General features: G+C 35.4%; 1 protein-coding gene across 1 annotated transcript; it reads left to right on the forward strand.

The window, feature by feature from the left end:
- Positions 1-1,092: 1,092 nt before the first annotated feature.
- On the forward strand, positions 1,093-12,832 carry LOC111052120 (annexin A7; the record flags this gene model as incomplete). The annotated part of the gene is given in 3 exon segments (XM_039438290.1): positions 1,093-1,180; positions 8,204-8,773; positions 11,478-12,832. Coding segments are annotated over 3 exon segments (822 nt in total), but the record flags the coding sequence as incomplete, so codon positions are not given.
- Positions 12,833-15,239: the final 2,407 nt, after the last annotated feature.

Below are 15,239 nucleotides of genomic sequence, written 5' to 3' on the forward strand. Positions count from 1 at the left end.
AGATAATTGGGTTAGCATAGCACAAATTGATTAAAAATAGTCTACATTTGCTCTCGTGAAAACACTGTTTATGAATTCAACTTTTGTGCAAATCTTATTGCATTATTAAATCTCCATATTATCCATGCTGAAGTTCAATAGGTTCTTAAATGAAACTAGAAGAATAGTAACAGACGAGACCCTTGTATTCGTATTCATATTTCACCAATCACATAAATATATTTTCCGTAATAACCCATCAAACGAAACGTTCTTCAAATACTTGGATTATCATTACCCTGTGCTTCGCTTTAGCCCCAAATATTTCCTATTCGTTGATTGTACAGAATTTCACGATACTCTTGAACAGAGTAAGCTAGTATGATCATGCTCCAAATGTAATCTTCAAAGATTTATCATGACTCGAAGTTTTTTGGTTTATAATCCAAAAAGAATGAGGTTTTACAATTACAACTGTACAAAACAACTTTTCTGTGCTGCGAAATTCGATACTATTTTGTGGTCAATTCATTTATCATACTAATTTTAAACCCTGAATGTCTCAAGAACATTTTCTTCACAGACCGATTAATAGACTGTACCGAACAATAGTTTGTAACGACAGTACTTGGCCTACTATATATACCATTTCTACAATCACATCAACATCTTTCCCATCTCTCAATTGAATTGGATAGTTCTTGTCTAAGTGGGGCCTAACTTTGGACATAGAATTCGGGAAATGAAGATTTTGGGCTTATCTGCTTTCACCTCCTAATAAGTTTAATCAAAAAGCGCACGTATATCAGTACTCAAATCTAATCAAATTCATCTTCTACTTTAATGAAGGCAATCATAATTTGATGCTGAAGAGAGATTTCCATCTATGCGTAAAAGCTATAGGTCGTCCTTTATTAAAATATTGAGCTTCACTCCAAAATTGCAGCATTTGTTGAATAAGAAACATTGGTGTTATCGAACAGAAATAGCTGATATTTTAAAGTGAATCTCACTAAAGCAAAGTAGATTAGAATTAAGACGGAAAAGCGTATTTCCGTCATAATTATTTTCTTCGTTTGTCTAATATTCTTGTATTTTTCTTCAATATTTCAGCTGTTTTTGGCGCTGGTTGGAGTCGCTATCTGTGAAGAAGCAGCCTCCTCCAACGAGGGGGAACGTGACAAGAAGGAGGTGGCATCAGGTAAATTCATTCCCATTCATTCATTCATTCATTCATTCATTCATTCATTCATTCGTTCATTCATCCATTCATTCATTCATTCACACTCAGAGCAGTCTCTAGTGGAATGGAATAGTTTTGAATTTATTAGCTCGAAGATAGGATTTATTAGAAAAATCACGGTTAAAAATGTATGTAAAACATAAAAAGAATTTAATAAAAAATATCTTGCAGGTATTTATTCCATCTAGCTGTTTACTCTGTTGTCAATATTTGGATTTCGTTTGATAATAATTGTATGTATCTATTCATTAGACAGATTACAGAGCGTCAAAGCATCATCATTTCATTCATCCTCATCATCCTGATTCAAATTCAATTTATTCGTCATAAAATCACAAATAGGATAGGAAAAATCACCGAAGTTATAGATGGATACATGAATAAAGTAGTGCTTGATAATTATTATATTTTTCCTAGTTTAACGTTCTTTACTTTGAAACTGGAATTAGTAGTACCTATATTAATAGTTTAGTATTCTGGGAGTATTGGAGTTTTTTGCTTGAATCAGAAATATGAGAAATACATTTTTATCATTAAATCCATGTGATAATTTATATAATGTTGTATATTCATCCATCTTTATAATAAGAGAGAGAGAGGGTGAGTAGGGTTGTGTTTGTTTGTTTGTTCGCAACAAAACATTTCAACTTGTGAATTGCACACTGAAAAAACTGGAATGATTTAGAACTCCAGATTTTGCAAAAGATTCTAAAAATATCAATCTCGTGCAACTCGAAGCCCAAATTTTAATTTTCCTTCTAGATTTTTCAGAATTAATGTTAAATTTCATTCATGGAACATTAATACATTCATTGTTAATATGGAACTATATCTAGAGAGGCTACCTCTTCGAAACAGATTGTTAAAATTGACAACTAAATAATTAACCAGTCCAATTTTGTCAGGTTGTCATTCAGGTTGAGGAAGGTTTCTGAACAAGATTGAAATCTGTCACTTTATTAGGTTAGCACCAAGCGAGTAACTTATCTACTATAATAAAGGAAAGAACTGGCTCATACACTTCGGGATAGGAAAATTATGTTTTCCTCCACCTACTGTCTAAAGTACTTACTTACTCCCTGAAACTAATACTAAAGTGTCACTTTTTCGCTCTTGGTAGTAAAAAAACAGAAAAACTCCCTAGGGAGTAAAAGTGACTCCATTTAAATAACATGGGGGCATCTCTATTTTGAACTTACATTGTAATAGGTTAGAAGGTCTAAGCTCAGATGAGAAAGCATAATAGAGGTGTCTGTCATTGGTCAACTGAATTCAATACCACAACCAGAAATTTGATAACTCATGAAATATATTTGTATGATAATTATTATATTCTTAATATTAGTAGACGATAAAAATTCATACAATTTTTAAAAATTTTATTCTATTCAAAATACCAGCCAACAATAGATTTTGATCTGCAATTCAAATCTGAACCGCGTGATCTGGAGTCAGCCATTTTGGTAGCTGCTCAGCTGATATAATTGTTACAACTTTTGCCAATAGATAGCACAATTGGCAGTGCCAATCAGACGACCGGTTTTAGGTTTTAGATTTAGGTTATGTTGTTAGGAATCTTGTCACCAAAACGTAAGTTATTAGAATGATTTATTGCTGTGTCTATAAAAAAATGTAGATAGAGGAAAAATGTTGTGTACATCACGAGCGAAAAATACTTTTTCTCCTCAGGAAAATTGCTGCCCTCGTCTTCGCCTCGGGCTTCAAACTTTTCCCACAGGAGAAAAAGTCGTACTTTTCACTCTAGATATACAAATAACTATTGATGCATCATCACGTCCAAACTACTGGACTGATTAACTTGAAATTTTTGCATATAGATTCTTAATTAACCGTGGATGTTTATAGGCCTATTTTCAATTCTTCAAACTTCCATTATGTCAAGTTTTCAGTTTTTCAAGTTTTAAATAGATACTTGCAGAGCACGGGTTACCTGCTAGTACAACATAATAAATTTATACAAAATCGTCTAGCCTCATACAGTGTTCTAACAGCTCTACTCTCAAACAAGGTGTTTGTTCACCATTTTTTATCTACTAATTCCAAAAGTAAGCTAGTTCTAAAGTAAAGAACTTTAAAATAAATAAATAATAAATGAATAAATGTTAATTTCCCAAAAAACTACAACATCAATAATTACACAAAATATTAGATAAATTACGATATTACATACAATAGTTAGTTACAAAAAATTCTTATAATGTGTCCTCTACTTTTTTCTGTGTGGAAATTGACCTACTCCACTTTGGCGTACCATGTTCTATAGTAGGTTTTGTTAGTTTTTTTGAGCGTATTATCAATTAGTTAGTGTTTGGTAAGTCATTAGGTGGTTAGTTGTTTGAAATAATGTTTTCTATGTTCTGTCTTCCTTTGCTCATACTAGGAAAATTATAATTATTAAGCACTATTATATTCAATCATTGTACGGCTAAAATATAAAAACTATTGCTCAAACTAATTCCCCTATGACCTAGAAATCTATCGAAGAATGGACGTACAAAAGAATCGGCCATTGAAGGATAGATATCATTGTGATTGACACGAACAATCATTTTTCGGCAAAGGAAGTCGAATATTAATCATTGGCTACAAGCCGACATCCTTAACATCCTTAAGGATGAATAAAGGATACAGGTGAGGTCAAGCGGCTCCATTAATAATGGAGTGTCTGCACTCCATAGTTCGCTATACAGTGAGACCCACTTTAAACTGTCAGGGTTTCTTATTAATAGCAGCAATAGCTTCCTTTTAACCAATGGTGACTGATTAGGATGAGTTTCACTACTTTATCTGCGATCTTGGCACAGCTTAGCTCATTAAAAGAAACTGGGCTTGTTTAATTGTCTGTTGAATTTCCAGATAGCTAGTGTCTTATTCTGTTCCACCATGAGTACACTTTAGCTGCGTTTACACCAAAGTTGTAAACAAAATATCAATAACTTGATCCTTAGATTCTATTAGATTGATCGGAACTTGACAAACACGTATGTTCATCATGTGTATGATAAGTTATGTTCAATCTAATAGAATCTATAAGGATTAAGTTATTAACATTTTGTTTATAACTTGGTGTACACGCAGCTTTATATTCTGTTTTATTTGCAATAGCAGTTCACTGTTTAGAACGCTATTTTCTCATACACAGGTGCTTTCCAAGGGTCATTTTAAAACTTGACAAACTGAAAACTTGACGTAATGGAATCTTGAAGAATTTAAAATAGGCCTATGACCATCCTCGGTTAATTAAGAATCGATATGCAAAATTTCAAGTTTAATCAGTCCAGTAGTTGAGACGTGATGATGCGTCAAACATAATTTTCCTATCCCGTACGTGTAGGAATCAGTTCTTCCCTTTATCAAAGTAAAGATTATTTAAAATAGTAGTTCATGTTTTGAACTCTGTTTTCTCAGATTATTCTAGATATGAAACATCCAGAACTCCTCATTCTCACTCTCTCACTCAAATTCTAATGGTCGATGTTAATTTATCTGACTTTATCATCATCATCATCATCAACAACATCATTTCTCAACTGAAAAAAGTTACCAGCAATCACAGACGAGTTGGAGAGAGTTCGTAGTGCCCTCCAAATTTTCACAGCTTCTCATTGGCTGACATTGAAACGTCAGGATTTAGATGCCATTTTGTTTGGCTAACCCATTAAGAAACAGTTGTATTGTTGATAATTATTAAATTATTGGAAATATTGATCCATTTAGCCGTGTGTTGACTCATCAAATAGTAAGTCAGGTTGATTTATAATAGAACTGTATGATTGATAATTCGTGAAATAGTAATAATTCTTATGATGATTGATAATTCACAGTATGATTCTATTCAATTATGGAAAAATTCTTCAACATCTCTGCTTCTCAACTGCGTTCAATGATGATTTCTGGCACTAATAATTTTTATTTCAGTTCAGGATAAATCTCTAGAAATGATATAATTCTTGATTCTTGGACAAAAAATAATATCACATAACATGATAATAATTAAGAGCCATTTCGGTCTTCTTCACTCCCATTTAACACTATTTTAAAATTGAGAGGTCTCGAGATTTGAGGCATGGAATCAAGTTTAAACTCAGAGTAAGTAGGTATAATATAAGTTAATAATATTTCAGGGAGTTTTTATGAGGAGATTTTACACAGAGGAAAAGGAGATTATAAGACTGTAAGGTGTTGGGATGGAAAAAACACGAAGAAAATGAAATAAAAAAAATTGAGATAGGAAAAAAGATGACAGTATGGACACGAAGAAAACGACAAAAAAGCAAAGTAGGAAACAGAATAGAGGGAAATGGAGACTTGAAATGAGGTATGAGAAACAAATAATAGACCAGTAAAATAAACTGATAAAAATATGAAATAGTAGAGAACAATAATAGAATTTGATAATCGAGTATAGAGTATCGAGTTGAAAGGGATAAAGAAGACAGCTGTAAGGAAAGGAAAGAGAAGATTGGGATAGAATGAGATGATGCTTCACAAGTACTCCTTTGAGAAGTGCATATTCAAGAAGGTAAGGAATTTACTCGTAGAGGAAAAGATAGATCCATTTGAAAAAATAAGAAGATGAAGAAAAGAAGAAGAAGAAGAAGAAGAAGAAGAAGAGGAGGAATATGAAGAAAAGAGAAAAACTGAGAGAATATCTGGATATGGAAGATCAGGAAGAACAGCAAATACAAGTACTGTGTATACTCATAAAAAATGTGTGTGCACTCTGTTTTACCGTTCCGTTCATATGAGCCCATAAAATACAAACAGCTTTCCTCGAAATCTTCTCAAGGTCACACACGCCTTGCTAAGTAGGTTGAATCACAGAGACATTCATGAACCAACTTTTCTGTGTGAAAGAATCATTGTACCTGAAAAATTTCAGCCGACAATTAATGTTATTCGCTTGATGAATCAGGGACAATATCACCTCGACCATCTGTTACCAAGGACCTCACATTGTGATCACAGAGTCACTCTTTCAAATCGGTCTTGCGGTTTCGTGTGACTATAGTTGTGTGAAATGTGAAACTATAGGCCTAGTGAGGTCCACGTTATAGTGGAAGTATTTGATCAACATTGGTGTTGCTATCCTTATCTATAATCCTAGTATGATCTTTGTGTCATCTTTGTATCATCTTCATCATCCTTGTCTATCATCTAAGTACCATCTTTGCATCATCTTTGCTTCATCTTAGAATCATCTTCGTATCGTCTTTGCATCATCTTTGTTTCAATTTAGAATCATCTTTGTATCATCTTATCATCCTCTTTGTATCATTTTATTTATTTATTTATTTACAATATCTCTTTGGAGACAACATCATCTTGCTATAGTAAGGTCCACGTTATGATGGCACTATTTGATTAACATTGGTGTTGCTATCCTCGTCTATCTTTCGACAAAGCAGATGCCGCTATCCTTTTCTAGCTCCGAAATGCTAGATCGTTTTTCAACAATTTAGAAAATATGGTTAACTCCTTTAAGAAGATGTTTTTTTCAATAATTGACAAATCATATATGTCCTTGACGAATAAAATATAATTGATTATTCTTAACAAGAATAAACATCTAATATTAAATCAGATATACCGGTATCAATCATATTCCATCAAGCAAGAAATTATATTCTCCAATAATTTCATAATGAATTTACATAATTTAGATGAAATATTTTGTTAACTAGTTATCAATTCTACATTGTTAAAAGACGATCTAGCAACAGAGCAAAGCGAGAAAGAGATAGCGCTATCCGCTTTGTCGAATGGTAGACAAGGATAGCGATACGATTGCTAATTAAACACTGCCATTATGACGTGGACCTCACTATATTCTTGGCCAAGGCCCTCTCCAGCTCATTCATGCAGAGAAAAGCGTTGAGATGAATGGAGGTGCTGAGATTATTAAAAAGGTGCTACAACCTTGTAGAGTTCTGTACCTATATTTAGTGAGATTCATCACAAACTGTCAGAAATCCTTATGAATAGCATCAATGCTTCCCATGCTAAACAATGCTGACAGTGTGTAGTAGAAAAAAGAGAGCTGTGGTCAATTATCTTTGTATAAAGCGGTTTGTTACATCATTTGGGAATAATGAGATTGTATTTCATTATCACTACCTATTTTGATGGATATTGGGTCTAGTCATAGAGAAAATATAGCATAAGAAGATATAATCTTTAATGAAATCATTCTTATAAAAATATAAAAAATAAATTAGATTGTACGAGGTGTTAGAACATCACTTTTTTCAACATACGTGGAATTGGAATTTTATTCAAATATTGTATATTTCTTGTCAAATGATGACTGGATGTCCAACACACAGTTCCAATCCAATCCCATGATATAGAGCGTTTATGTTTCAAATTTCACGGTTAACTCAAGCCGATAGTTCTAGTAGTTCTTTTTCGTGAAGCTATGTGACGCAGGTAGTCTCTCATACTGTGCCATTCTTACACTCTCATCCGGCCAAAACAGTTATTATACAGTAGACAGAAATCGGCTTGACTTAACAAAAAATAGGCTTGAAAATTTGGAACAAACTATGAGATATCTTCTAATGCTATCTTTTCTCTATGGTCTAGTTAAATGCGTATGAACATGGACAATATATTGTAGTCCTACCGAATAGTCCATGAATAAGGTTTGTCTTCAATATAGAGCAGCACATCAACACAAATAGCAAGGAACATACGATGGGTGAAAAGCATAGGCAATTGATATTAATTTATTATTGTTCTTGGCTCCAGAGAACATGACAAATCTACTCATCTACTTTTCTTAATCGCCCATATGGAACCCTAAGGGTCTGTATTTGAGATAGATTATCTATTTCATAAAAACACTATCTTAAAGTTTTTAAAAATAAAGGGTACTTCAAGATTTTTATATTGTTTTTATTAATTATCTATTTCATATAATACTGTAATATAATATTTATTTTTTTGTTCTTGTTCCAGCCATCGCCCCAGGCACCGGCTACCCTTACGCCAGTCATGCCGGAGCATACCCAGCCTTTGGAGCAGCTGGTTACAACGCAGCTGCCTACAAGGGCGCCTTCCCCTACTCTGCCTCTGCTGCCTACCCCTACTCCGCTGGAGCTTACCCCCACTCTGCTGCAGCTTACCCCTACTCTGCTGGAGCTTACTCTGCTGGAGCCTACCCCTACTCTGCTGCTGGAGCCTACCCCCACTCTGCTGGAGCTTACTCTGCTGGAGCCTACCCCTACTCCGCTGGAGCTTACCCCTACTCCGCTACCGCTTACCAGGGTTTGAACGCTGCCAAATACCCCTACTCTGCTCTCCATGCTAACAGTGCCTACCCCTACTCTGCCGTGGCTTCCTACCCTGGATACAAGGCTGGAGCATACCCTGCTGCTGGAGCCTACCCCTACTCTGCTACCGGAATCCATGGAGCTGCTTACCCCACCGCTGGAGCTTACCCCTATTCCGCTGGAGCTTACCCCTACTCAACTGGAGCCGCTGCCATCAACCCTGCCTACTCAGCATACAAGAACGCTTTCTATGGAGGTAAGCTGAAGCACATTTAGCTTATGATTAGCACAAATTCTGTAGAGTAATTCAAACTGTCTTAGGCTAGGTGCACATCAGTTAGTCAAGACAAGACAAGTCATGATCAGGCACGTCCAGTCATAATAGGTACTTCACAGTTGCTTATGAAGACATGTCTATACTTTGTTCAAATCAACTTCCAACTTGGGATGGACATGCACAGCAGAAAAGGCATCCAGTGGCAGGGATACAATGGCTGCTATGTTGCCATTCTGTACTGGTTAGGTCATTCTGTACATCTCAAGTCTAATCTATCTCAAGTCTATATTCAAAGATCTGTGCCAGCTGGTGACAGGACAATGACGCTGGAGACACACGAGGTCTGCTATCTCTTCATAGTGAATTATTTAATAGAATCAACAGTTGCCAACAGTTTGCAATTGAATAATCACATTTTCTCGAATTTAGAGCTTATTTTCAAATTTAGGTGAAAGTTACTGAACATTACTTGTAGAGATTTTCATGCCCAATCTATTCCACTTGATTTTCTCTATGGTCTAGTTAAATGCGTATGAACATGGACAATATATTGTAGTCCTACCGAATAGTCCATGAATAAGGTTTGTCTTCAATATAGAGCAGCACATCAACACAAATAGCAAGGAACATACGATGGGTGAAAAGCATAGGCAATTGATATTAATTTATTATTGTTCTCGGCTCCAGAGAACATGACAAATCTACTCATCTACTTTTCTTAATCGCCCATATGGAACCCTAAGGGTCTGTATTTGAGATAGATTATCTATTTCATAAAAACACTATTTTAAAGTTTTTAAAAATAAAGGGTACTTCAAGATTTTTATATTGTTTTTATCAATTATCTATTTCATATAATATTTTTTTGTTCTTGTTCCAGCCATCGCCCCAGGCACCGGCTACCCTTATGCCAGCCATGCTGGAGCATACCCAGCCTTTGGAGCAGCTGGTTACAATGCAGCTGCCTACAAGGGTGCTTTCCCCTACTCTGCCTCTGCTGCCTACCCCTACTCTGCTGGAGCTTACCCCCACTCTGCTGGAGCTTACCCCTACTCTGCTGGAGCTTACTCCGCTACTGCTTACCCCCACTCTGCTGGAGCTTACCCCCACTCTGCTGGAGCTTACTCTGCTGGAGCCTACCCCTACTCCGCTGGAGCTTACCCCTACTCCGCTACCGCTTACCAAGGTTTGAACGCTGCCAAATACCCCTACTCTGCTCTCCATGCTAACAGTGCCTACCCCTACTCTGCCGTGGCTTCCTACCCTGGATACAAGGCTGGAGCATACCCTGCTGCTGGAGCCTACCCCTACTCTGCTACCGGAATCCATGGAGCTGCTTACCCCACCGCTGGAGCTTACCCCTATTCCGCTGGAGCTTACCCCTACTCAACTGGAGCCGCTGCCATCAACCCTGCCTACTCAGCATACAAAAACGCTTTCTATGGAGGTAAGCTGAAGATTTACTTATGATTAGCACAAATTCTGTAGAGTAATTCAAACTGTCTTAGGCTAGGTGCACATCAGTTAGTCAAGACAAGACAAGTCATGATCAGGCACGTCCAGTCATAATACTTCACAGTTGCTTATGGAAACATGTCTATACTTTGTTCAAATTAACTTCCGACTTGGGATGGACATGCACAGCAGAAAAGGCATCCAGTGGCAGGGATACAATGGCTGCTATATTGCCATTCTGTACTGGTCAGGCCATTCTGTACATCTTAAGTCTAATCTATCTCAAGTCTATATTCAAAGATCTGTGCCAGCTGGTGACAGGACAATGACGCTGGAGACACACGAGGTCTGCTATCTCTTCATATGTAGTGAATTATCTAATAGAATCAACTGTTTGCAATTGAATAATCACATTTTCTCGAATTTAGAGCTTATTTTCAAATTTAGGTGAAAGTTACTGAACATTACTTGTAGAGATTTTCATGCCCAATCTATTCCACTTGATTTTTTTTTGTTTAAATTGTATCTGAAGCCTGATAATTGGGAATCTGAAATCAAACTTTGCATAGATGGCGGAGCTCCTGAAATTTTTACAGATATGGGACTTAAGGCAGTTGATAGAGCTTATCAATGACTATTCTAGGTATAAATTTGATCGAAATCGTTGGAGCCGTTTTTGAGAAAACCGCGAAAAACCCTGTTTTTGACAACATTTTCGTCATTTTAGCCGCCATATTGAATTGCATTTCATCAAAATTGTTCGTGACGGATCCTTATATTGTAAGGACCTCAAGTTCCAAATTTCGAGTCATTACGTTGATTGGGAGATGAGATATCGTGTACACAGACGCAAATACACTCATACACACTCACACATACAGACTAATACCAAAAAAAAAACACTTTTTTGGACTCAGGGGACCTTGAAACGTATAGAAATTTAGAAATTGGGGTACCTCATTTTATTTCGGAAAGCAATACTTCCCTTACCTATGGTAATAGGGCAAGGAAAGTGAAAATTGGTTGATTTGAGCTGATCTAATCAGCTAATGTGTATGGGAGCCCTACCTGTGCTGACGTCACCAGAATGTACTATGGTCTTGTTTATGGAGGTAGTGAGATAGGACGGTTACATCTTCCAAAAACATACCTATTTCCAGCATGTGTAATGACCTTAAATCATTGATGTATTTTCATGACTGACAATGAAACAATTATTTGTTGATAGGTTACAAGGGAGCTGCAGCTACTGCCTATCATGCTGACGATGGCAAATACTTTCCCGCCAAATACGAATCAGCTTTCCCCGCCGCAGGATTCGCAGGCTACCCCGGATATTCGGCAGTTGCCCCTCAGGCCTACGCTGGTGCACCAATTGTCACCAAGGCTTAATTCATGCTAACCCAACATCTGGTGACAAACGGGGATGGTTGACACTTTGGTCCAATGCCACTTCAACTTCATAGACAATTATTATTGATATTCTCAAATTTTTTAGTCCAATACTACCTTCTTCCTAGACAATAATTATTGTGCAGATGCTCAAATATCATGACAATGACTAATTCTTATACTGTATTTTTTTTTATATTATATTTTGCTCAAGTTCTCAAATATTATGACAATCTCTGTCCTTTTTTTCTTCAATAGGTACTATACTAACATAGGATTCTCTGACAATTTATTAATGTCATTCAAATTTTATAGCTGATAAGCCAATGATAAAATGTTGATATTGCTTTAAAACATTCAAATTGTTCCATAGCAATGCTGAAAAGCCACTTGAAAAAGTTGATATTGCTAAAGACAATTCAGTGATTAGTACTTTAAAAATTCTCAAATATCATATCATTTGAATTTTGATGGATTTTTATATTGCTTTACTCTTCAAAGACAGAAACTGCTCAAAAATTGAAACAAAAATCTCAAATATCGACAATTATATTGTCATTTGAATTTTAAAATAGCCAATTATAAAATGTCAATATCGCTTTAAAGACAATTGAGCGATTACTACTTTAAAAATTCTCAAATATCATATCATTTGAATTTTGATGAATTTTAATATTGCTTTACTTCACTTTTATAAACTGAAGTAGGTCAGCTAAAGTATCTTTGATGTAGAAATATATTTGATTTTCTTTATTAATGATAATTGTCTTTGAAGTTGTATATTTACTACAACTGTAGCCTATTGTAGAATAAACAATCTAGATTGTGCTCATTGAAACAATTATTGTTATTACATAAGAGCTGAAGTATCAACTAAAGTATCTCTGAAGTTGTAGAAATATATGTGACTTTCTGTATAGGTAATGATTATCTTTGAAGTTTTATAACTAATAGATTAATTGTATGAGCAACTACATTGTTTATTGTATATGGTACTATAGTGTCAATCATCTCCTATGCCTTGAACCGCTGTTTAGCCAATCAAAACCTATGTACATTATGGTCCACCATTGGACTGTAATCTTGATATTTCCACTCGAATCGAGTTAGGTAGACCATTTTTTGTCAATTTGAGTCAAGCTGAAATGTGAATTCTTTTCTAATAAAAATTTGATATTGATAAGCTCATAATTTGGTGTTGATAATATTTATTTTCCTGCACTTTCCTCGGATCGACGCGCTCAGATAGTCTGCTACTTCAAGCTATACATAGCCTATTATTGAAGAGACTTGAGATATTGTCGCAATACTCTTCTATGGGATGGAGTCATGGACATTGACCAAGTCAACTGAAAAAAGACTCGAGGCTTTTGAGATGTGGCTGTATAGAAGAGTGTTGAGAATTTCATGGATGGACAGAGTGACCAACAAAGCTGTATTGGAGCGAATGGATAATGATTTGGAAGTGATGAACATCATCAAGAGCAGGAAGCTTGCATATTTCGGCCATATCAAGCGTAATGAAGAAAAATACGGCCTGCTGAAATCCGTTATCCAAGGAAAGATCTATGGCAGAAAAGGACCAGGAAGAAGGAGAATATCATGGCTGAAAAACCTGCGTACCTGGTTCTTCAAAACTACATCAGAACTTTTCAGGATGGCTGTAAATAAGATAACCATAGTCAGGCTGATCGCCAATATTCGGAACGAATAGGCACTAGCAGAAGAAGAAGAAGAGATATTGTCAAAAAATTCACTTTATTCTAATAAAAATTATTACTCCACAGGAGCATGCTTAGCCAATCAGCTGTAAGAGGATGTGTGAGCACACTCAAAAGCATGATCCTGTGAAGTAATTATTTTTATTTAAATACAATTGATTTTTTGACAATATCTCAAGTCTCTTCAATTAAGGAAAAGTTCCTTCCACAACATAAATATTCACTCTACAAACTGATAACCCTTGGTGTGTATGCAGTACCTACGTGTCTGACAGACACTCACCAATTTTTGAATGCGTGAGTATCTTGGTCAAACTATGTAAGATGCTAATATTCATTCCTTTTCAGTACCTTTTATTTCACTCTTTCTGAACTCATTGCAGTCGTTAGTTGAATGACAGACCCAGTAGATTAGAGTGAGCACTCTACTAAATAAATAATCACTCTTAATTATTTCTATAGGCAACAAGAATTAAAGGTTTTTTGTGGAAGTAGGCTAGAAGCTACCAAAACCTTAAAAAATGTAATTTATTATGGAATACCAAGATCTATTATAGATTTCTGTTGATATTGTGTGAAAATTGATCTTCAACAAGCATCACTTGCGAGTGACTGATTTAATATCATCAAAACGGTAATAACATGATGATTTATAATATAATGGATATTATTAGGTATCATATGAGAGTACCAATGATAGTTCATTTTTAGTTTCATTCATAGTTCATTTGAGAGTATCAATGGTAGCCTAGTTCATTTTTGTGAACTTATATCGAAAAAAATACAGATTCTTTTAGTGTAGTTGAGAAGTTGATATTGTGGTAATTATTCAAATTAATACTAATTAGAAAGACTAAGAAATAAATTAGAGACTCAAAAACCAAATATTTTATTGAAAGTTAGAAAGACCGGTTTCGGTTGTTACCACACCATTGTCAGACATTACTTCTTATGAGTTTGTTAGAGATTGACAATGGTGTAACAACCGAAACCAGTCTTTCTAACTTTCAATAAAATCTTTGGTTTTTGACAATTTCTTAGTATTTTTATTTAATTTACAGATTGATAGATCATTACGTTGGGCAGTTAAAACTCTACATGCCGGTTGCTTTAAAGCCTATTAAATTTTAATTGTGATTGAATTCCTCGATAAACAATCAGAGCAATCACACGGACAGAGGCCCGGTAGCACAAAAGTCTGTTGAGTTTTAATCATGATTGAATATGCCAAGAAAATGTTATTAGAGAAGGCTTCTCTGATAATGTTTTCTTGGTATTTAATCTTGATTAAAACTCAACAGGCTTTTGTGCAACCGGGCTTCTGTTATGAAAAATGCAAATCTCCCAGATTTTGGTTGATATTCGGGCTATAGATAGAGGTTGACCTAACAAGTGTTGTGCTATAATATGAGACGTTTCGCTACAATACAGGGTGAGTTATTCACTGGAACATAAAATCTTACCTCTTCTCTCAGATCAGAAAAATCACTCATCTTCAAATGCTTAGGCTATAACTCAAAAATAGGAGTGAATTTGGCCAATGTGATGACATATTATTGTTCCTCTCGTCAAGTACTAAATCATGCCTGAGAGTTTGAACGATTTTAATTTGTGACCAGTTTTGCAAAACTCCATGATGTTTAATTCGATAATTAGCTGATACTCAGTGAATCAGAGAGGTTCCTGCCCTGCCGACCCGTCTGAAAAAGCGCCTAATATGGTCTCACCCTTATTATTTGTAAATTTGTGATGTGGATACTCTCAAGAGCTCTCAGAAAGCTAAGTATTTACCTGGCTAAGTTTTATCATAGAGAAACAATAGCGTAAGAAGATATCCCATGGTATAGGAAGTTTATGTCGCAACTTTTACTGTTATC

Source organism: Nilaparvata lugens, chromosome 11 (assembly GCF_014356525.2).
Source record: "Nilaparvata lugens isolate BPH chromosome 11, ASM1435652v1, whole genome shotgun sequence".
NCBI lineage: Eukaryota > Metazoa > Arthropoda > Insecta > Hemiptera > Delphacidae > Nilaparvata > Nilaparvata lugens.